This window comes from Thunnus maccoyii, chromosome 17 (assembly GCF_910596095.1).
Source record: "Thunnus maccoyii chromosome 17, fThuMac1.1, whole genome shotgun sequence".
In the NCBI taxonomy this organism is placed as follows: Eukaryota; Metazoa; Chordata; class Actinopteri; order Scombriformes; family Scombridae; genus Thunnus; species Thunnus maccoyii.
The window spans coordinates 6,187,201-6,211,713 of record NC_056549.1 but is presented as its reverse complement, the minus strand read 5'-3'; the positions used below and the strand labels follow the sequence as shown (position 1 = coordinate 6,211,713).

The 24,513-nt window shown below is 37.6% G+C and overlaps 1 protein-coding gene across 10 annotated transcripts in view; it reads left to right on the top strand.

Moving 5' to 3' along the window:
* adgrg6 (adhesion G protein-coupled receptor G6) overlaps positions 1 to 23,315 on the top strand; it is a 132,170-nt gene extending 108,855 nt beyond the window's left edge. For 6 of the 10 annotated variants that reach the window (XM_042389603.1, XM_042389604.1, XM_042389605.1 and 3 more), the window contains one exon: positions 14,484 to 17,355. In XM_042389603.1, coding sequence (XP_042245537.1) covers positions 14,484 to 14,692 — 209 coding nt within the window. In that variant the 3' untranslated portion in view covers positions 14,693 to 17,355. Of the gene's footprint in view, positions 1 to 14,483; positions 17,356 to 20,786 lie in introns of those variants that run through there. The other 4 variants (XR_006091930.1, XR_006091931.1, XM_042389607.1 and 1 more) reach the window with 4 other exon arrangements.
* The last annotated feature ends 1,198 nt before the right edge of the window (positions 23,316 to 24,513 follow it).

Below are 24,513 nucleotides of genomic sequence, written 5' to 3'. Positions count from 1 at the left end.
GACTTGCAGATCCTTCATAGTTAGTCAGCCTTTTAAATGTGTTTCTTTAAATTCTCTAAATCGATGGACACAAACACATCCCTCATCTTCAGTTGTCAGCATTTTTTAACCTTTTGCCTTTACTGAGACTTTTTCAACAAATATTTTCAGTCAATATACTGACTTTAACAGAGATACTTTGGCACTTAAGTTCTACAAACCACACATGAAGATTGTTTCCACCAACTTGCACACTTGCTTGTTTTAAAAAGCTGCAGGTCGCTTTTTACAATACACATCCTATTTGACATCTAGAAGTAACATCAAGCAACAGATTTACAATACCCTGCACCCAAACATAATGATGCAAATGCTCCTCTCTGATCAGACATTTTTATATTTATTAATTCTCTTTTTTAACATTTTTGTAAACTTAAGTATTAAGTATTCTTCATGTTTTTACATTAGTCTTCACAATTTGTTTTTCAATCCCTTCAGGATTTCGCTGTTTTTTGTGATTATTTCGACCAATAATGCTTTTTTCAGCCGCTTTTCTCAAAATTTGCAATCCAATTTAGTGTGTGTTATGTGCTCTTAACACAGTAAAATTGCGGGAATTGGGAAAAAAATGCAAGCAAAGGCAAATGATTTTACCAACTACTACCAATGAAGAGTCTGAAGTAATCACTTTCTTCGATAAAAAGCATACTGCATATCACAGAAACAACTATATTTCAGGGCTAAATTTTTGATGTATTTTCTGAACATGAGACCCATGTGCTCAAAGTTATATAAAAAAGAAAATACTGTACTTGAGTTCCCTTTATAAGCCTTTTTTAAATAAACTTAAATAAACTCCCCATTAGCACCAAATAAAATCAGTCAATAAAGCCATTAAAATAAATCCATCAACATAAAAATATAGTTTCATTTCCGAAGTGCCCATTTTTATATTTGAGGTGGATTATGTCCATCTCCGCTGTCTGAATAACATCAACTTGTGTTCTCCTGACTAACTGAATGCAAACCTCATTTAGGAACATTTGGGAATTGTTTTGCTCGATTTATGGCACTAATTTTTGTTGGCAGGTGAGATTTATTTATCTTCCACCTGAATGTGCTCCTGAATCCTTGCTGAATGTGTGCTGTGATGACATTTTAGTTACCATGAAACAAAATGCAAGAATTGGTCCAAACCATAAGCAGTCTGTTGATTTGACCATTTCATGCGGAAAAGTGCAGTAAAAAATGCAGTAGTTTAGCAAAATTGCAAGCTGTCGCAAATATTGCAAAGATTTAATTATTGCGATTACAAAATCACTATTTCCTGGAGGGACTGTTTTTTAAACATGCAATCTCACTCAAATCATATCGACTTTCTCTCATTTTAAACCACTTTTGGATACTATCATATAGTATTCTCAGCTTGATGTAGTTAAAGTATTGCAGTAAAAGTAGTGGTTTGGTCCCTCTGACTGATATATTATTATATATGACATCATTAGATTATTAATACTAAAGCATCAGTGTTAGAGCAGCATGTTACTGTTGTAGCTGCTGGAGGTGGAGCTAGTTTCAACTACTTTATATACAGTTAGCTAGTTTAGTCCAGCGGTCCCAACTTAGGGGTCGGGCCCCTCCAAAGGGTCATCAGATAAATATAAGGGGTGGTGAGATGATTAATGCGAGAGGAAAGAAGAAAAAACAAAGTTCTGATACACAAATCTGTTTTCAGTTTTTGGACTTTTTCTCTGATCTTTTATTTTTGGTGAAATATTGGATCATTTGAACATTTATTGAAATGAAACCATGTGAGAAGTTTAGAGGGAAAAATCACTATTTAGTGAAGCTGTTAACAACTCATAGACATCTGACATGTGACCCCGACTACACACTGCTTTTTGTAAGACATCAAAAGCCAAAAAGGTTGGAAACCACTGGTTTCATCTTTAACAATGTGTTATATTTTAAAAGCTTGTTATATTATCCATTGTGTCAAATCTTCATCTGAAAAGTAACTAAAGCTGTTAAATAAATGTAGTGGAGTAGAAAGTACAATATTTCCCTCTGAAATGTAGTGGAGTGCATTTCCCCACACTTCCAAACAGTAAGTTATATATGTTACTATAAGGGAACAGGAATGAAGCTTGAAATTAATTCATTTCCCAAGCAAAACACCATCACAGTACCTTACAATATTTTAGCCAGTGATGGAATAATAAGCATACAGGGTGATCCCTGAGCCAGTTGAACTGTGATCTTTACTGCAAAAACATTGCAATAAAATGAAAACAAAGATACATGCAAAATTTTAATGTAAAAATATTTCAACCTAAACTTTATAGCTATGAAATAATTCATCTTCTTCTGTTATTTTTGTCTCTGCAGTAACATCATCTCATATTGTCATGGTTATGAATGTCCTGTGGAGAAAAAAAATAGAAACAGAAACTTTTTCTTGGCGCGTTTTAGTGTAAAAGTAAAAGCAAATAAATTTTGATGTGTCACTGCTGCTGCCAGACACATTGATCACATTGATATTAAGCAGCTTTTGGCTGAATCTAACAGTGTACAAACAAAAACAAATCATGACCTAACCCTGGAAAACCATCCAGATTTTAGTTTCCAGCTTCTCTTGCTTTGTGCAGTTTGTCATGTTTAATGTGCCGTTTGGAGACAGAGTCAGTAGTCAGTAAACAGGCACAGTAGGAGATATTTAACAGCATCTAAGCTATTTACGTTTTAAATAGTTTTAATTGAAATAAATAGGGTGTAACTGATATTTTCATCAACATTTGCGTTCAGATCAGAGGTTCAGTTTAGCATTATCTAGCCATCTTTCATCCCTGCAGACATTTACATGAATATTTATGATTAGTTTAATTTTTCCTGCAGTTGATGAGGTTCAACTGCTCCCTCATGTTGCTTTACTTTTCGAATGGAGGCTACCACACATTCCCCATGGAAAAACAACTGTCTCACCGTCTGTACTAGTGCTGTCAATCTCCTCCATAATCCAATTCAAATTTCATTCCTTTTTATTTTTAATATTTGAATTATACTCAAATTGTAATGCTCAAATTTAGCCTAGTATTAATATTTACTACGTATACACTGTATACATTGAGTTAAGCATTGCCAATGCCACTATCAGCATGTGGTTGTTATACGTTCTGTCCACTAGAGGGCATTCCAACATCACCAATAAACAGGTGATAGCCTTCTTGCTAAGTAATAATTAAGCTTAGGCGCAAAATGAATGACGTTAACTAAAATAAAAATGTTAAATAAGCTTCATCGTACTGGATCATAGTAACTAAACTACGCACTTAACTGAAATATAAATAAATCCACGTCAGCATGCACTTTACATCAATACATGACGTGTTATTTGGCTCTGTGTCCAAACCCCACACCGCAGACTGCAGCACTGATCAGTCTTTCACTGTGTTCCTGCTTTTGTTTAATTTTTGCGTTTGTGGACGGAACTCCATAAACTTTTGCTCCACACATCGCTTCTTAAATAAAATGGGTGCACTGCTTTCTGCCATGTCTGATATTGTGATGTTACGTTAGCACATTGAATGTGAGATTGTGATGCAGACAGATTCAGAAAACGTTGGACATGGGGTTTCTGCAAGTGCACTGCAAGCCCGGCAGCGGAGTTGACCCCCCCAACTGGCCTAAGCATCAGGGATTTAAAAAAAAATTTATTTTAAGAACCGCAAACAAAAATGTGAACGAAAACAAAAATGTGTTATAAAAGTAGCGTAGCTCCTGTAAGGAACAGCTCAGTGCATAGTGAGTGTGCGGTCTAGAGAGATAAGGAGTGTGTGTGTGATGGTGAGGCTGCAGCTACCAGAGCAACCCGCCTACCATCCAAGAGCAGGTTGAGAAGGCAGAGAGTGAGAGAGTTTATGCCAAAAACAAGCACCAAGCACCTGGGGAGATATAAAAGCAGCTATGTGTGTTTACAGCAGAGAGAACTTTTCTTGAGGACACACTGAGTCATGACAAAAGCATTTCGTATTCACATGCATGTAGGCCAAGGCGAGGAGGGCGAGATTCGCTAACGTTAGCCAACACATTTATAAAAAAAAATACACATAATCTCCCAAAATTTGTTCCAACAGCCCTAATCTGTAGCAGGCCTTCCAGCCCTCATTTCCATTTTATATTAGTTGGTAGTTAGTATATTAGGAGCTCTTGATCTGGTTGTTGTCTGGTGTTTTTGTGGCCCAATGAAAGAAGCCATGAAACCATCAAACTTGGTCAGAAGCCATTTGTAGTAGCTGATAGAGTCTTATGGACTCTTCTTGCTACACCCAGTATAACTCACTTTTAAACATCCTCATGAGCTGCTACCAGCACCACCAGTTTTATCCAGTTGGTAACATTTACTATAGCATTTAATCTCTGTATTAACCTTTAACCAAGTATAAGAGTCTGGCATCAACAGGTCTCGCTCTTTGTGGCTAAACTTTTCCTCCTCGGTCGGCAGGAGAGCAGTGACTGCAGAAACACATTGTATGTTAACACTTATCAATACACAGTAAAAATGTGCCAACAGCTGTTAAATGCATGTTTGTAAAAAAAACTTTGGTGGCTTTGTAATAAATTTATTTGAGAAATGTACAATGCAGTACAAAGTCAAGAGGTTGTGATATGTAGCACAACAAGCTAATGAAGCTGTAAAGAGAACCACATTCCTGCACATGCTCAGTGGCGTCTGCCTTACACAGAACTACTCTCCTGGGACAGAAAACGTGATCACTGTTATTACTCTTTGGAGACATTTTTAAACAAACTAACGTGACCAAACTCTTCATGATGAAGGAACAAGTCACCCAGTGCACTGGTGTGGCTCACTGATATGTTTTTAATAGTTTTTGGACAACAACTGCACAGAGGAATAAGTTATATCACGTTTTTGAATACACACACAATACTTGTAAGATCAGTTCATTGTTGGTTTGGATCCAAACATGGGATTTGTTTGCAAGAAGAAAAATATATAAAATCGCCTGACTTCTGCTTTAAACTTACCAAAATATTGCATGTCAGCATCCTGTGAGGGTTTTGTTAGTGTAACTCCCAAAGCACAAAGTAGAGCAAACACAAAAAAAAAAAAAAAATAGAAGGACTGAAAGTCTGACTCAGTGCAAGTCCCAGAGCCAGGGAGAGCAGCAGATGAGCCAACTGTCAATCACAGCTGTCAATCAAGGCCCACGTTGCAGAGAATAAAGCTACTATAAGTCCTCAAATGTTATGAAGAGATTAATAATTTCCAAGATGACCACCAGCACACTTATAAGAGGGCCAGAATTTAGAGATTGAGACCATAATGACTCGTTGAAAAAAATGATTGACTTAGTATTTCTTGAGAGAAGTTGAGGCTTTTTGAATAGGAGTCAATTGGAACAGCTGGCGGTCGTCGGTGGCACTTTAAGGTACATCAGTCTCAAGACATAGTGGCTGCTGCTGTTCTTTTCTACGAATTGTATAAAATGCTGTCAAATAGAGACATCTTAGTGACAGATTTAAGGTCAATGTGGTGTTTATAGAATCACATTGTTATGACATTTAGAGCTTGTAAATGTAGAGAAGATTACCGACAATGGACTGAATGGGAAGCAGCCTTCTCTTTCCATTGTAAGCTGCAGACTTTGTGTCCACATCGAACATAACGGCCCTTATATAAACTGACCAGTTGTAACAAATAAAATCTCTCGGGTTTATATATATGGCCTTTCCTCATTCTGTGTGTTTTATTGCTCCAAAGAAAGATTCTTAGCAGGGATTTGTAAAACTATGTGCAGTTGGTTCCAGACATATCGCTGGATCAGAGCTTCCAATGGAAACAGTCAGCATCTGTATGTCTGTATGTTGTGGCTGCTGGAGTCTTCCTCTCCTCTCAGTTTTCTCTCTGAGTTCGGTCTGCAACGTCTCTGAATCTCTTTGCCAGCTTTAGCTTTTCATTCTATAGTTTCCAGATGTTTGAGGTTAGAGAATCCCTCCATCCCAAAGCATATAGTTTATGATCAGAGGTTGAGCTGATAGTCTTCACTGTGACACCACTTCAACCCTAACCCACCCATCACCCCGTCGCTGTGACCCTCAGTTTTTATCACTGTACTAAAGTGCACTCTGGTTTGTATTTTAGGGGAATATGGCAGGGGGAAAAAAGACAACGCCTGTTTGGATGCAGGAACAAAAACAAACATCCCAGTTTGACATCATAAAGCATTTCAAAAGTCAGAATTAGTTGACAGGGCGAGCTGTGGAGCCCTGATCAGCGCTGTCATAGTGGAAGTCCAGTGGAAGTCGTGACTGCAGCGTACGCCAGCAGACAACTATCTCCTGACCCTATAGCTTCATGTTGCACAGGGACACTAGCTGGACGAGATGTAGGGAATCACGACAAGATGACAACTTCAGTCCTCTGTTGTTTGATTAGGCAGCGTTACTAGGGATTACAAAGAGCAGTGATTGAGCTGTTTGTCCGTGCCAAAGAAGACTTTGGCTGAACATTATAACTCAAACGTTTGCTGAATTATTGCCTCCTTTACAATGTCACACTATACATTTCATGGCAGCAGAGGGCCAGCAGGGAGATTGAATGTGCTTGATTTGGCCCACATTGTATATGTTTAGCTCCATTGCTTTGGCTCTGTTTGGGAAGAGAGTTCCAAGTTGTAAAACTCTAGAGGCTGCTAGTGTTGGTCCAAAAGCATCAGTGTTTAAAAAAATGATTGTAGTTCACAGCTGCAACACCCATGAAGAAATAATCCTCAAAAGTAAGGAAACTCTGAAAATGTTTGAACTTTTTCCAGACATCATTTAATAATGAGCAGCGATTTTAGAAGTACAAGTGTGAGTTGGTTTGCACTTGCATTGCTCAGAGCAACATTGATCCATCTCGCTCCTTGGCTAATCCTGATAGTAACCACAGAGACTCTGCAGCTAATAATTATTTTCATTAGCGATGAATCTGATGATTATTTCCACAATGAATCAATGAATTGCTTTGTCTATTAAATGTCTGAAAATAGTGAAAATGTCTTGTTTTGTCCGATCAACAGTCCAAAACCCAAAGATATTCAGTTTATCACATATGACACATACAAGCTTCTAATTATCACATTTGAGAAGCTGCAACCAACAAATATGTTGGATTTTTTCATAAAAATTACTGAAACATTTGATTATCAAAATAGTTGCTGGTTAATTTTCTGTTGATCAACTAATCAGCTAATCATTGCAGCTCTAAAGGACACATGATATCATGGTTTCTACAAGGTTCCCAAAAAATAAATTTAAGACTTTTTAAGACCTTTTTTAATAAAAGGCATTTTAAGTCCTGTTTCATATCAGCCAAGTATGAAGGTATGATGGTATGATTATATGTGGCTTACTTAGAACTATATACCATATAATTTTTTCAGTGATTCCCAGCTGTATAAAACAACAATTCCTAATGATAAAATTAATTCAATTAATGCAACTTGGACCCAGTTAAGCAGTAGACAATTGGTGGATGTATTAACCAATTAACCAAAATGACTTAAGTTCATTTAAATTTTTAGCTAAAACCTTGACTTGACTTGCTTCCTAGCTGCTGTAGCTGTAGTAGTGACAGTGTTTACTGCAGGTCTGATGGTGCTGACTGAAACTCCACAAAAAAGGATTCAACAGCTTCCTGCCGTACCAGTCTAACTTGTAGGTTATACAACACATACAAAAAAGCTTACAACTAATGTTTCTAGATGATATTAAACATGTTTGGACAGGACGTTTAAGCCTTTTCAATACCTTCTGAGACCTTTTTTGTTGAACTGAATTCAAAGCTTTTTAAAGTTAAGCTCAATGGGTAGTACAAGGCCTGAACAATGCTAGACATCTTTGTGCAATGCACCTGTATTGTGGGAACAGATGATTTGGCAGTAGTACTCGCCATGCTGCTTCCTGCTTTCTTACAGTGCAAATGCCCTGCTGCTTGCTCTCGCCACTGCTTGCATTTTTCTGCTGATATTCTCTTTTTTTTCTTTTCTCTGTGAAAAACTACGAGCAGCAGCTCCCGGATAATTATAAATTTCTGGGACTGCAATTTTTTGTAGATACAGTAGGCTATTGCCATATTTCAACATTTTATGACCTCCTCAGTACTACATGAGCGTGGCCTACCAACAGCACAAACCTGTACTGCAGCCACTGGAAACATGGTACTTAGCTAAAGCTAATTAGCAGCAAGATGTCCCCCTTCTACACGGATGACTACCACAAACTTCTACAGAAGATTGTAGTTCTGGAAACCAAAATTGACTGGTTAGAATTGGACATGGAAGTGAATGGACTATGTGGGAACAACACCACTTTACCATGGACTCAAAGCGGTGGAGAAGATCATGCCTGGACGAGTAACAGGCAGAGCCCAGCACCCTGAGATTTCTGATGCGACCGGCTGGCCTGCATTGTCATCCAGCCAGATCGCCTATTCAACCCCTGTTCTTAGTAGGACACAGCCGTGCACAGCTGCAAAATGGAAAACTAGCAACAAACCTTCCCAACAACCAAGTGTGCAACTGGAGAACAATTTTGCTCCACTGTTGCAGGACTCTGGATCTCCGTCTGATGACCTGAAAAACTTCTCATCTTCACACAGCAGGATAAGGACTGAAAGTAACTCAGAAAGTAAAAGACTACAGGGAAAGCTAACAACTGGGCTTTAGACTCTGATTGTGGGTGACTTTATTGTAAAAGATCTAAAAAGCATGTGAAGTGAAAACACCAAAGTATTCTGTTTTCCCAAGGATATGGTCTCTGACTTGGCAGAAAGAATCCTGTATATCATGGCTGCACATCCAACTGTGAAAAACATCATAGGGACCAATAATGTTGTAGAACAACAGTCTGAAATGCTGAAACAGGACTTTATTGATCTTTTGGACACAGTCAGCTCTCTGAGGTGTTTATCAGTGGCCCTTTACCACCAGTCAGAAGAGGAGTTGAGAGATTCAGCAGATTGTTGGCACAAAATGCGTGGTTCTCAACTGCATGTACCGCCCATTCACTGCATTTATTGACAATTTCAACTTTTTCTGGGACCACAAACATCTTTTCAAGGCAGATGGACTTTGTCTTTACAAGTGAGGTATAAAATTGTTCACCTCTAACCTATTTTACTTCCTGCGTCACCTCATCTGTTCCCTCTACCAAGGACAAGAGACAAGAGGAATCAAAATAGGAGGAAAACATAACACAGCACGGCAGAAACCTTGAAGGCAAGCCACCTCAGCCCCCGCCTGAGGAGAGCCTTGATCATGGGAGACATCAGAGCCAAGAGGAGGAGTCTCCACCCCCTCACTGGCAACCGCCTGTGAGGATCCACCTCCTTCACCTTGGATGAGTGAATAAAGAAAGGAGGTGGAGTTGCCATTTTGTTTAATGATTCCCTCAAATGCAAGCAAATATCTTGTGGAAATTTTGCGTCTTTTGGATATGTGGCTCTTCAGTTGAATTCCATTTCTCGAGCTATGTTCCTAAATATTTATTGGCCACCTAAATACTGTGCAACCTTTTTTGATGACTTTGCTGAACTGCTAAATATCCAGGTTCATTATGACATCTATAAAGAGAGACTTCACATTTATAATTTGGAACTGAGAAATGCAAGGCGGTCCTTCTTCTCTGACATCATTGCCAAAACAATAATAATACACGTGCCTTGTTTGCTACTGTCGACAGGCTAACAAACCCTCCCGTGTCAACAGCCCCTGGACTTCTATCCACCAGGGCCTGGAAGGAATTTGTCTCCGTCTTCACTGACAAAATTCAGAAAATTAGACAAACAGTCAGTGCCTCCATATCAAGTACAGGGTATGTGTTGTCCCTGTGTCCACTTAAAATCAATTCAAGTAGTATGACACAATTTTATGCGATCAACCATAAAAACCTGGAGGATATTATACAACATCTGAAATCCTGCTGCTGCTTTGATATTCTGCCTACAAGCTTTTTCAAAAATGTTTCAGATTGCATAGCCTCAGATCTTCTACAGATTGTCAACACGTCTCTTCTCTCAGGTTTCTTTTCATAGGCCCTGAAAACTGCCGTCATCAAGCCACTCTTAAAAAAGAACAATCTACACATGTCACTAATGAACAATTACAGGCCCATATCAAACCTTCCATTTTTAAGTAAAATTCATTTAAAAAGCAGAACAACTTCTTGACACCAAACAACTGTTTTGATGTGTTCCAGTCAGGATTTCGACCACACCACAGCAAAGAGACTGCTCTTGTTAAGGTCTTCAATAACATCCCCTTAAACACAGACAGTGGCAGAATTTCAGTATTGGTATTACTGGATCTCAGTGCTGCATTCGACACGGTCGACCACAACATATTACTAGACCAACTGGAAAACTGGGTGGGACTTCCTGGCACAGTACTAAACTGGTTTGACACTTTGTGTCTACAAGTAATTACACATCTGAGCGAACAAAAATGACATGCGGAGTTCCCCAAGGCTCCATTCTGGTGCCTCTTCTGCTCAACATCTACATGCTTCCACTGGCTCAGATTATGGAAAACAATAAAATATGTTACCATAATTTTGCAGACAACACACAAATTTACATAACCATATCACCAGGGGACTATGGTCCAATACAAGCACTGAGTAAGTGCATTGACCAAATCAATGATTGGATGTGCCAGAATTTTCTTCAATTAAACAAAGATAAAACTGAAGTAATTGTTTTTGGAGCCAAGGAAGAACAATTAAAAGTCAGCACTCAGCGTCAATCAGTAATGTTAAAAACTACAAATCAAGCCAGAAATCTTGGTGTAGTCATGGACTCAGACCTGAATTTCAACAGCCACATTAAGACAATTACAAGCTACTATCAGCCTACTATCACCTGAAGAATATATCAAGAATTAACGGACTTATGTCTCAGCAAGATTTGGAAAAACTGGTCCATGCGTTTATCTTCAGTAGACTCGACTACTGTAACGGTGTCTTCACAGGTCTCCCTAAAAAAATCGATCAGACAGCTGCAGCTGATTCAGAACGCTGCTGCTCAAGTCCTCACTAAGACCAAGAAAGTGGCTCACATCACTCCAGTTCTCAGATTGTCTTTGATTTTAAAATACTGCTGTGCTGTTGGTTTATAAAACACTGAATAGTTTAGGGACAAAATAAATTTCTGATCTTCTGCTACGTTATGAACCATCCAGACCTCTAATGTCATCTGGGACAAGTCTGCTTTCTGTCCCCAGAGTCAAAACTAAACATGGAGAAGCAGCGTTCAGTTTTTATGCTCCACATATCTGGAACAAACTCCCAGAAAACAGCAGGTGTGCTGCAGCTCTCAGTTCTTTTAAATCAAGACTGAAGACTTTTCTGTTTGCTGCTGCCTTTAATTAAATCAAATAATTCTTCATTTCTTGTACTGCACTGTAACTTTAATTCTTGTATTTTAGATCTGTCTTATTCTATTTAGCTTGTTTTTGTTTTCTGTTCTCTTGGCTCTTAAATGACTGTTTTTGGTTGTATCTGGGTTTCCTTTATTTGATGTGTTTCTTTTGCACTTTGTCTTGATGCTTTTAATGTTTTATGTGAAGCACTTTGAATTGTCTTGGTGCTGAAATGTGCTATTTAAATAAACTTGCCTTGCCTTGCATTATGTTGCTTTGAAATGTCACTTTCAAATTGCTGACTGTCAGATAAAAGTTGCTAACAGGCATTTGAGCTAATATGAACCATCTTTGGAGTGGTGCTGTTTGTTGTACTTTTTTTCTGAATTGTTTCCTTAAGATGTTGATAATATTTTGTTTGCCCCATATATGAATGAAATTTTTATTATTGTGTCATATACAACTATGTTCAGCCCACACTGGCTTACAAAGCACAACTTATTCATGCAAGCTTCCAAACCCAGAGAAAGTCCAAAAACAGAGAAGAAATTCAAACAGCTTTCAAATTTGAATCTTTAAACTGTCATTGCATCCAACAAAATTCATAAATCACTGATAGAAACCTTGACTATATAGTAGTAAAATAATCATAACAAACTCAACAATAAATCTTGTCTTCTTTTCCAGGCTTTTGAGACAAAGCTATCAAACTTAAACACATCAAAATTTGAACAGCCACTCCAGTTTTTGATCATCAGTACACCAGAATATTTCACGGTTTTGTGAAGATGTTTCATGGACAGTTAACTCTCTTGTATGTTTAATCTGTGTTGATGATGTTACGCAGTCAGCAGTGTCAGATGGCGTTACACAAATCATATGCAGAATACTCTAAAGAAATAAAGTATAATATCGTAGTATATAATATAATAATATAGTTTTCACAAGAGTTAAAGCATTTGTTTCAAAACAAATCTGTTCTGCTTCTTCATATTTTCATTGGTGGTCTCAACATAATGACATAGTCAACCATGAAGCTGTCCATGTCAGACACTGTATGTTAATTATGTACCACCCATCTTTCCATATGCTTCCCATCCCATTCTGTGAAGTTCTACCAAAACACATCTCCACTTAAACCCGGGACAAAAGCTGAGAGCTTTCAAGATCCAAATAACACTGCAGCATAAAAATATCCAAGCATACCACTCATTACAGTTGTCTGTCTTAATCAGGTATGTGCACATTCTAAAAAGTAAATTTGGGATCAAGTGGAAAATGAAATCCAAATATGCTTTTATAAATGAGGCTGCTGTTTTGAAGCCACAACGTGACCCAGCTTCTCTCGGCCTGGTTGTATTATCTGTTGGCTCTGAGTATCCTGGGAAGGAGGAAAGCCAAACCAACCGTTTGGAAGAGAAGGGAAAACAAACACCAGACAACAACCAAATTGCCCGGCAAGAGAGCCAATTATTCTGCTAGAAGGCAGAGGTTTACACTGCACTCCGACTTTTCTATGAGTAAGGAAACAGAGAATCAAGGACCTGCTACAGATGGTCAGCAAAAACCCATTACAGCAACCCATTAAACCAGCTTTTTTCACATGGAGAATGTGTGGCAGCCTCCGTTTGGAAATTAAGCAACATGAGGGAGCAATTGTACCTTATTAAGTAGTGAAATGTGTGTTTTTGATCAGATATTTAATAAAGTCTGGTCAAAAGCTGCCATGAAAATCATCTTTATTTGACTCAAAGTACCAACAGCAGAGCCCTGGGAGCACTTTGCAAAAGGATCTTAGCTCCAAGATGTTGAGGGGATTCCTGATCCTGGCCTGTATTTATCAAACTGCTAGAAGTGAAAATTTGAACTTAAGTGAAAAATAAAAGTGAAAATCCTTTATTTGATTCACATACTTTTCAAACTAGTTTTGACTTCAAAATGGTGTTAAATGTCAAAGAGGTGCAGAGGTGTGTGAAGTTGGTTCAGAGTAGGTCATAGATGACAGAGTAGTAGTTGTACAGAAAACTGTTTTCTATTTGATTAGACTAAATATTGTATGTTTCCATCCAGCTTTTTTTTATTCGCATTTTCAATATAAAATAAAAAGTCACAAACAAGTTTTTACACTTGTCTGAGGTGTAAAAGTAGTTGTATAGATAATAAGCAAATGTAAACAGTGAATAAATGAACACATACATGAAGCATGTGACTTAAACGTCACTCAAGCTTCCACTGAAGAGACAAAAAACCTCAGATCTCTGTGGAGCGATGAGGAGACTGTAACATTCCTAAAATTAATACATGAAATAAACTGAAACGTTTTCCACATCGTTTGAGCTTTGTCTGCCACTCTTTAATGTTAGCTCAAGCAGTATCATTAAGAATAGAGTTGTTTTACGAGATTATTACATACATGTATGTTTAGTGAACCCACGAACATGTCAACACCAACAAAAAGACACTGCATCTATACAAAACATACAAGACATAATCCAAGCAGCAGTAACTTAACACAAATATAACAAAGCAAAAAGAAAAGGTACAAATATATAAATAAAACAAATACACAAAAAATAAATGTGGGGGGTCAAAAGTCTAACTTAAATGAGAAGGTGGTCTTAACTATTGACTGGTACTGTGTATATATACAATGGATGCACAGTGATTCATTTTGCTTGTCCTCGCTCACATTCCTGGTCTTTCTTTACTCTCCTGGTAGGTTTATTTAAACTATGCTGTGCATATGTAACTATGTAATTAAGCTGTGTCATGTTTTTCTTGCTGTGAAATAATGATGAATTCCTATATAATAATAATAATAATATATAAAATTAGTCTTTAAACATACCACCTTATTTAAAGCTGTAATACTGTCTCTGAAATACTTGAAATAATACTAATACCTGAGTGTTAAATAGTTAATGTTGACATGTTTTATTTGACTGCAACTATACACCATCAGGGATGAAATTAAAGGAAACATTTTCACCTTCCCTTTTAACAGTTAAATAACTATAATCATACTAAATTGTGATCCTTGTCTCTCTCTCTCTCTCTCTCTCTGTCTTTGCTCTCTGGATGCAGATAAATGTTATTCCAACCAGACCAGTCCCAAGTGTGTCTCCTCATCCTCTTCCTCCTCAGAGGTAGAGCCCAATTCCTCTTCCTCCTCCTCTATCCTCCCTGTCAGCCAGATGATCGACAAGGTGAAAGGTTACTGCTCCACGCGCTCTGACAACTTCTACAAGAACATCATCATGTCCGACAGCTTCAGCCACAGCACCAGGTTCTAGAGCTGATCCTGGTGCTCTGAGGCCTTGTGTTTCTGAACTGCGGCCACATCATTCTGGGAAAGTTTTGTGACATCATCATGCTGGCAGCTTCAGTGACAGACAAGACTTCTGTTACGGGTTCCAGGATCAAGGGTAACACTGGAACCACTGGTTATTTAAAACTTTGATTTTGTTCTGGAACTGTCACCCAACATTCTAGAACCTTTCACACTCTAAAACTACTCCCAACATTCTAGAAGTGTATGATGCTCTGGACCTACTCCCAACACTCTAGAACTCTCTGATGCTCTGGACCTACTCCAACATTCTAGAACTGTCTGACGCTCTGGAACTACTCCCAACATTCTAGAACCCTCTGACACTCTGGACCTACTCCCAACATTCTAGAACTGCCTGACATTCTGGACCTACTCCCAACATTCTAGAACCCTCTGACACTCTGGACCTACTCCCAACATTCTAGAACTGTCTGATGCTCTGGACCTATTCCCAACATTCTAGAACTGTCTGATGCGCTGGACCTACTCCCAACATTCTAGAACTGTCTGATGCTCTGCAACTACTTCCAACATTCTAGAACCCTCTTACACTCTGGAACTACTCCCAACATTCTAGAACCCTCTGATTCTCTGGAACTACTCTCAACATTCAAGACTATCTGATGCTCTGGAACTGCCACCCAACATTCTAGAACACTTTAATTCTCTGGAACTACTCCCAACATTCTAGAACCCTCTGATTCTCTGGAACTACTCCCAACATTCTAGAACTCTCTGACGTTCATTCTAAAACCTTTCACACTCTGGACCTGTCACCCAACATTCTAGAACCTTTAGTTCAGACATGTCTGTAATACCATCAGGACAGAGAGGACTGAACAGTGTAGAGGTTTTTAGACAGCAGAGGTTACAGCTCTAGAGTTGAAAAAGTGACTTTTATGAGTTTTGTATGGACATGGATGAAAGTAAGTACATCAGAAAAACTGTTGAAAGAAATTCTGAATGACAGACTGTATTGAGTGGTAGAAGCTAGTGGAGCAGACGCTAGACAGGAAGTGGCTTCATAACTTCCTCTCTCTATGCCTGCATCCTTCCTGCCATCCTCCCTTTTCCTGGAACATACTGTATTTGTTAAATTGTGTTTCATCATGTACATTATTTACAGACATAGCTGTTATAGGAGCCAACATTTCTACTTTCATTTTAATTGGACCGATTAGCAAAAATTCAAGATTTGTTTCTATATCTAGTCATCAGAATTCATAAGGAGCTGGTCGATTTGTTTTGCTGAATAATAATTAGTTAGCGCAGGTTTCCTCTATGCAGCATTTATAATATGTAGTAAAATGCATCATCAGTAGCTAACAGAGCCACCATCTTAATGCACTGCCTTCACTTTTTTTATAAAAGTACCAGCTAAATCCAGAAAAATCTGCCTTTTCATGCACAATTATTAAAAGATAGTCTCTGAATTTTCTGCAACAAACTGCTCCAACGCCAGAGACCACATTAAGATAATCACAGACAAAGTCGCACATTATTCTGTTAAATCCCGGAGTCTTCTGGGTAATAAGGGGTGTTAGAGAGCTGCGGGGTGGTCAGAGAGCGTTGATGCGATTCTACTGTATCATATCACGTTACAGAATCGGCTGACGTGGCTGCCAGACTGTGTAACTAAGAGGAAATGAAAGGGAGCAGAGGAGAGAGCAGAGAGGGGAGGAAAGGATAAACACAAGGTGGGAAGGTAGACAAGAAAAAAAAAGGTTCTGGTAGACAAAAAAGTAGGCTGTTATGTTTTGGTGTTTTTTTAATACTGTGATGTTTGTTTGTGCATGTGTGTGCGGAGCCATATCCTATGTAAATATTGATGATCTATCTATTCGATGTGCCTTATTCTATAGTGTTATAATGTGTCCGGATGGTTGCTTTTGTTCATGCCTTCGTGGGGTCCTGGAAGGGTCACCGGGACTGTACATACAAACCCAAACATTCTCCAACTCCCTGTGCTGTTTAGGCACACAGTCTGCTGCCCTTTTCACCTCCGTGAGAAACAATTTATGGCGACAGAAAAGAGCAGAAGTGGCAGGATTGATGAAACAGAACAGAATACAGTCAAATAGGCTTCCTCAGAGCACAGGCCAGTCGATCAAGGTGCTTTTTCGTAAAACTCCCAAAACAAAATCAGAGATATCTACATATTGATAATGTACATGATCATAGTGACACATTTTGAATTTATAATTGACATATCTCAGCTTTTCTGAGACAAATGTTCTGGACAAACTAGTGCTGTTAGATTTTAAAAATCACCCAAGAACATTTTTAATGGCGCTTTCTCCTGCCAAGATTGAGATTCTTTCCACGTGGCAGATAGGACAATCAGAATGTGACAGCTGGCAGTTTTAGGATAAATGATAAAAATCAAGTTGATGTCAGCGGCCATTAAAGCTCAGCCCTCCCTGTTCATATCAGCCAAAGTTTAGCAATCTCATTAATGGCAACAGATTTACTGATCAAGCAATGAATCTTGTTTGAATTCAAATATATCAATATTTTATGCGGCATAGCTTTGTTTATATGAAAGCAAAAAAGAAGAAAGCGTGCTGCCAGGTTGAGATTATTATCACCGAAAGGATCAATTCACTCTAAATAAAAATATAAAAACTAAACAAAAAACATCTTCCCATGTTGTGTCTAGCCGTGCACAGACTTTTGGTTTTATTCCACTGAGTTTTGAGAACTCCCTGCAATCAGTGTTCAGAACACAAACACATCTTTCAAATCCAGGCACTGAATCCAAAAAAAAATTGTAGATACCCTCCGGCTCCCAAGGACTCTTTAGGATTTTTCTTTATCAAATTTAAGAAAGAGTGCAACGTTTCAAGCCCAAACCGGCTCTTCATCGGGTACAGAAGCATTTTTTGGATCTCCTGCCACCACACAAATATACAAAATACAGTGGAGGTGGGTGGGATTTCACTTGTGGTGCTTAAATAATCAAAAAATGACTTTCCAGAAACAATATCCTGATTATTCGGGATAATCCACAGACCTCTTAATGAACATTTTACAATTTTTTACCCAGAAATTAGTTCCTAGTGTGAGTAATCATGATGATGAGTTCATCATATGTCTTTTTTTTTTTTATTATTTTAGCACCACAAGTGAAATTCCTTGCAGGTCAACTTTACTGTGTATCTAAAAACTCTTTGCACGACTAAATACCACAAATTGTGAGAATATCTGTTTTATTTTTGTGATCTGGGTGAACTGACCCTTTAAAAAAACATCGTATGTACAACGGGGATCTAAAGCTGTGAGTCCACTACCAAGAGCTCTTTTATTTCATCATTTATCTGTTTGTCAAGTATTAGAAAAGATTTATTCAGTCAAAATACGAGTGTACAGTATGTTTCTATCATTCCATCTCTTTATGAAATTATGCTTTAGCATTTTTACATTTGGTTTGAGCTGTGTGAAGCCATGAAACTCAACACTTCCTGCCCTTCTTTAGACTTCAAACCAGCCCCGTCAACAAGTTTTGATGCCTAATCATACTCAACATCCTGAATCCTTTTATCAGAAAGGATGGCATGCCTCTTCAGAAAATAACAAGAATCCTTTATGGACTTGTGCATGCGATCTCTCCACATAATGTCTCCAGTTGCAGTCCAGACTTGAACTGATCTGTAAAGAAGAGTTTCCTTCAGTCATTAGCAGCGAGTGTTTGGCTCTCGCAGAACATTTAGTCATCAGCGAAGAGGTTTGGAAGCTGTTACTGTGCCATTAAGGCTGCAGTCTTTGCAGATGTCTTTCACTAAGTGGAGCAGTGTGTCCTTTGTTCTACTGGCTTATATCTTAGATCCCATAAATATGTTTAGTTGATATACAGTGCAGCTCCACTGAAACTGGCCTGGTGTACTGCTGTGCTCACTTTGGACTTCATTTGTCAAGTCCAGTCAAACTATTTGTACAGCACATTTAAAACAACCACAGCTGACCAAAGTGCTGAACAGGCTTAAAATACCAAAATAAATTAATATAAAAGTAAACAACAAATAGGAATAAAAGAAAACAATAAACATAATAATAATTATAAAATAATTGCAGCACAATAGAAGATAAAGTCAAGCTCAACTCAAATTCCAAACAGCATCTGGTTGGTCGACCTCGGTGCTCCAACTGGAGTGTGATGATACAGGAGTTCTGCTACATAAGCAGAACCTTAAAAGTCAGCAATAAAATCATCTTAAAATCAATCCTAAAACAGACTAGAAGCCAGTGGAAAGAGGCCAATACTGGTGTTATGTGATCACGCTTTCTTTTACCAGCTGGAAGACGAGCAGCTGCGTTTTGTACTAACTGCAGATGACAAAGAGACGACTGATCCAGATCCACATACAGAGAATTACAACAGTCTAACTGAGAGATAATAAAAGCAGGAATAACTCTCCAAATCTTTGTGAGAGAGATGATCGGCCTTTACATCGGATAAAAGTCTTAACTGAAAAAAAAAAAAAGTTAATCTGTTAATCGAATTTTGATGAACAGCTTAATTTGAATTAAAATGATCTAAAGTAAAATGTTTGTAAAATAAAATAAATTTAAAAAATAAGATCTAGCATTTGTTGCACTTCCATGTTATAAATTTCTATCTTGCTTCAGTTTTTGCTGTAATATTGGAATATTTTTCCAACACTCAGGAGCACAGTTGAGAGTAACGCTTTATTTTACAGGTTTGTTATTTATGGAAAGTTTCCTTGAAAATGTTGTGTAATTTGGTACCAATTATAGAGAAAATAGAGACTGTTGTTTAACTTCCTTTAAAGAAAAGTTTAATTTAACTCAAAGTAAATCTTGTTTATCACCTATTTATGTATTTTAATTTAAAACTTTATCAATCCATATTTGCTATATTGTAAACTAAATTTTACATTTTGTCATGCTCATCTGGCCAAAAGACTAAATTGCTTGGGTATTATGCTTGAAATTAATTGGAATTAATTGGAAGTCTACACATTGAACATCACCTCTATTTCACTTCCAGTTTTACTAAATTATGTCGTTCTTTACAGGAGCTTCGCTAGAAAATGATTTGGAAATGATTCTGAATTTACAGACCTGTAAAATAAAATGTTACCTAACTGAGCCCCGAACTTCTACAATAAAGCTTTGTGGATTTGAATAGTAAACATATAAACAAATCTATTTCAATTAGACATGAGCATGTTTTCAATTTTAAAAAAAACATTACTTTTAAATAACATATCATTTTATAAGATAAAGAGTATCAACTTAAATTATTATTTTATCATTAATATTTATGATGGATGATAAACAAAAAGATCTTTGTAGTGGACGTTTTGGACCCTGTAGTACTTTTTAACTGTTTTAACGACGCCTGACAACTTTATACAAAATGGATTTTCAAAAAATCTTCATCCTCCAGTTTTATCTTGCTGTTGCCAATAAATGAAAATTGATTTGATTTCGCCAATTTGGATAATTTTATGTTGATGATTTGTAATTTCACACGTTTTTTTTGATCCAAAGTGAATCGTTCCAAAACTCAAGTGGAAAAAAACAACATCCAACATGATTTTATGATACTCAGTTGAAAATGTTTCTGTTTAAATATTCTGTTTTGTATCCAGAGAGGGAAAAACTGTGCATTTTATGTTTATAAAAAGCTCTTTATGAATTTGTTTCTTATTGTTCTTTTTGTTTGTTTCACTTATTGTTCGTCTTTTTTTTTTTTTGTCACTTGTTATCTTCCTGAAGCTTTCAGAGCGAACCTGACAGATTTACTGTGTGGTATAATTTTATTTATTTCTTGGATGTACAGTTTCTCTCCGCCTCTGTTTAATTTAGTTTAACTAGACAATCATCTGCACTGAGAGGTGAATGTTGGAGGATGAACACTGGCATGAGTTTTACAGTCTGAATCTTTGAACTCATCAGCAGCTGGCTAACCAGACTTCTATTGTCCTCATGCTGCCAGCGGTGTTCAACACCAAAGCATGATTGTGTAGTGAAGCACACATTGTACCGACCGTCAGGCATCCTGACCCACGCTTCTCTTTTCTTTTGCCCAGAGTGGTGGAAGAATATTATTCAGCCTTCAGAAACAATCCCCAAGAGACTGCGAAAGAAGAGATGAAGCCCCTTTGGCAGCTCCTGTGGCATACTTGGGTTATTCTGTCAGTTACTGGCCTGAGTTCAGCCTGAGGGGTGAGTGCAGTGGAAAAGATAGTTCCTGTTTTCTCTTCTGGCCCCAAAACATCTCTTTAATACACAATAATGAAGCACAACAGAAGATTAAACCCACTAAATTAAAAAGGATTGTTGACATATGGGTGATTTTATGTCTCATGTCCAACATGTTAAGTGCTAAAATATGTTTCTAGCCTTTTTATTCTAGAGAACATATCAAAGCACCTACTGAACAGCAGGAAGAATAGTAAATTTGTCGAAATGATCACCACACAGAGGGCAGACTTTAAGGGAAATTATCCATCTGGGAACACCTAAGTGGAACTACTTCATTCCAGTTTGCCTCTACCGTATACTGCATGCATAAGGTTTTGTCATTGTTTTTAAGTTATTGTTGATTTACATAGAAAAATTTGCAGGAAAATTCGCAGATGAAGATGTTGATTGATTTAAAGGATGCGGCTAATTCATTCTATATTAGTTCTTATTGTCAACAAATCCCATCCCCAGTGTTTCTGAATACTTTCCTACTTCTCTACTCTGCCAAGCCCATTAGTTCCTGCTGAAAGCACCTCACAAATATATAGTTTCATTTTTAAACTAAACCTGAAAACAGGTATAGCGGCATCCAAACACTCACCACCCGGATCGATTAGGAAGCTAAGATCTAAAAACACCTCACAGATATATAGTTTTTAAAAGGCTCAGTAATGCTCAAAAAACAGCAGGTCAGTGTAGTTAGTTAACAAACAGACGAAAGGATGAAATAGTGCATTTGTTGGGGACTGTTTTCAGTGAATCCACATTTGCTGCTCTCGTGAGCATTTCTGGCAGCAAGACGGTGTGTGTGGGCGTCGAGTCAAAATAAACTACAGTGTGTGTGTTCATGGTAATGAAGGAACACGTCATCCAGTGCAGCGGTGAGGTGTTTTTAATCGTTTTTGGACAACAACGGAGGTCTACAGCACAGAGGAATAAGATATATCACAGAACTTAGTTAGTAGATGCACGCATTGTTGGTTTAGGTGTTTTTATGGGATTTGTTGACAAGATGAAAAATGTAGAATATTGCCGGACTTATTGCGCAGGTGAGAAAATTATAGTCAAGTTAGAAAGAGTTCTGCTCTCAGTTCAGCTCTAAATAAGTAAAAAAAACAAGAAGTAGTTCAACTACACACTGGTTCAGTTACAAAATAATCTCTAATCTAAGTAAATGGACCTTGAAGTTAAAATTAATTTGTCACATGTTGTTACCAGAAGTCAAAATCAAATTTCCATGCTGAAATATGACATGGTTGATTTTTAAAATCTAACTTTTTCCATTTAAAAAACAAAAAAAAACAAGGATAAATTGCCAGATTTAAAAATAATGACACTTACGTAAACAATATACTGTTGGCATGAGATAAACAAATAATGTCACAACACTAAATAATAAACAGTCAAAAGATGTAGAAAATAGTTTTATATTTCTTTTGTTTTCAGTCCTTTGGCAGCTCAACACACAGTTTACAGTCATCAATCACTCTGCTATATAAACAGAAATCAACTGAAATCAACTGGATTTGTGTGTTTTGTGTTGAAAAAGTGAAACGCTTGTTATGCTGAGGTCAAACCTGCGCAGCCTCACAGTGACTGTGCTTCATTACTAAGAGACACATGGCTGCAAAAAAACTATGAAAAACCCAAACAACCATCACAGAGGCCTACTGAGGCGTACTGAGTAAACCGTCTGCACAGCCGGTTTCCAAACTCTGATTATGTTGAATAATTTGTCTTCTAACCCAACAAACGTCTCTCCGTCCATCATGTGGCTTTTGTTTCCTCTCACATGTCGTATGTACAGTTCCAATTAATTTAAATATTTCTTGCAGTAACTCTGAACTTTGTGTAGTTGATGAATATTGTACCGAATGCAGATCTGTTCTGATGAGGATTGTAATTGATCTTTGCTTTTGTTGTTGTTTAGTATTTGTATTATGATAATTATTATTCTGTAAACACTTTTGTGCACCCGGCCGTGTTGTTTCAGTCTGTGATGTAATTTCCTGGAAGCTCACTTCTGCGTCTCAACATTAAAGGGAATTCAAGCTCTTAAAATGTGCACAGAGGTTTATTCAAGCTTTAGTTTCACACAGACAAGTGAAGTCTGTTTCTTTTTAGCTGTTTTTTTTATGCAAAAAGATGTATTTCCTCTTAATTGAAATGATTTTTCTTAAAAAGGGAACTCATACAAAATATATTTTTTTGCAATGTACACATAATTGCATAGATTCTTGATGCCATTATTGTTAAAAGCTATTATTTGATTGCAACAAACTGATGCTAACGGTTTTAATTTGAATGTATTTCACTTTGTAAATGACCACATCCTATTGCACCATAATGCATTTAAAGAATAAAATATGAGACAGCGCTGTTGCTAAAAAAAGAAGTTTTACCCGACCAGTCTGTCGTGTGTGTGTGTTTGTAGATTTAATGAAGGTAAACTATCGACTATATATAATATGAACGATATGACAGCGTCCCAAAACATCTGGATCGCCCCCTGGTGGCTGGCTGCAGTACAGGTCATAAGTCCCGCCTCCTCCATGTTAGCGGATGGGACATGAGCCAAACTAAAAAATCAAAGTATACATCCAATAATTTTTTCCCAAAAATGGTTTCTATCATTTTAGGTCATTCTTATCACACCAATGTTTGTCCGAGTGCTCATATTTCTGATAAGTTTGTTTTTAATTAGTTATTTGATGATATAAAAAGGGGGTGTGACATCATGATTGACAGCTGTGACAGCCACTCTCAAACTTCCATCAGGCGGGCGGGACAGCTTCTCTACTGCGCAGGAAATGACCATGCTCCAAATGATGTCACACAAGCAAGATGGCCGCTCCCAGAAAAGATTTATTTTGAATCCACTTTTGCATATCGGCAGGAAGTGGAGACGCGTCGTCCGTCTTTATATACAGTCAGCGAAGTAAACACAGTGAACGTCTGAGTGTAATGGTACTGTGATCTGGCGCAGTACTTATCAAATCAGAGAATACTTATCATTTCAAATGCACAACGGACCACTGGACACAGATGATGGAGTTATTGCATTGAGTATATTTTAAACTTTTGGAGCTTTTTACAAACTATAAAGAGTCACAACTGCTGTCAAGCTGCTGAAACTCCTGCGACGGCGGGAGTTTAAATCGGTTTCAAAGATAGCAGGAATACATGTTCATCTTAGCAATATGGCTACAGTGTTTGCTTTCTTATGGGCTTGCAGGTGAGTATACATACGCACATCTTTTGACATATTTCAAAATCTCATACTACCTTCTTTAAGTAGCTACAGACTATGTGCTCCCACTGTCTCTCCTGTAACATGCTGCTTCTCAGATATGTTTTAATTAGTTTCAGTTTGGAGAAGGATCTTTCTTCTTGGGACAGTCACAGGTAGAGTAATAACACTTGGTAATATGGAGTCATGCTTTTATGAGCAGAGCGTACGCCAAAGTTTGAACTGAGCCATGTTTAATTTCCTTTATGGCAGACACTAATGCACATCTACATGAGAGCACTTGCTTTGGAAAATCCGTGGCTAAGTCATCAAGAGAACTT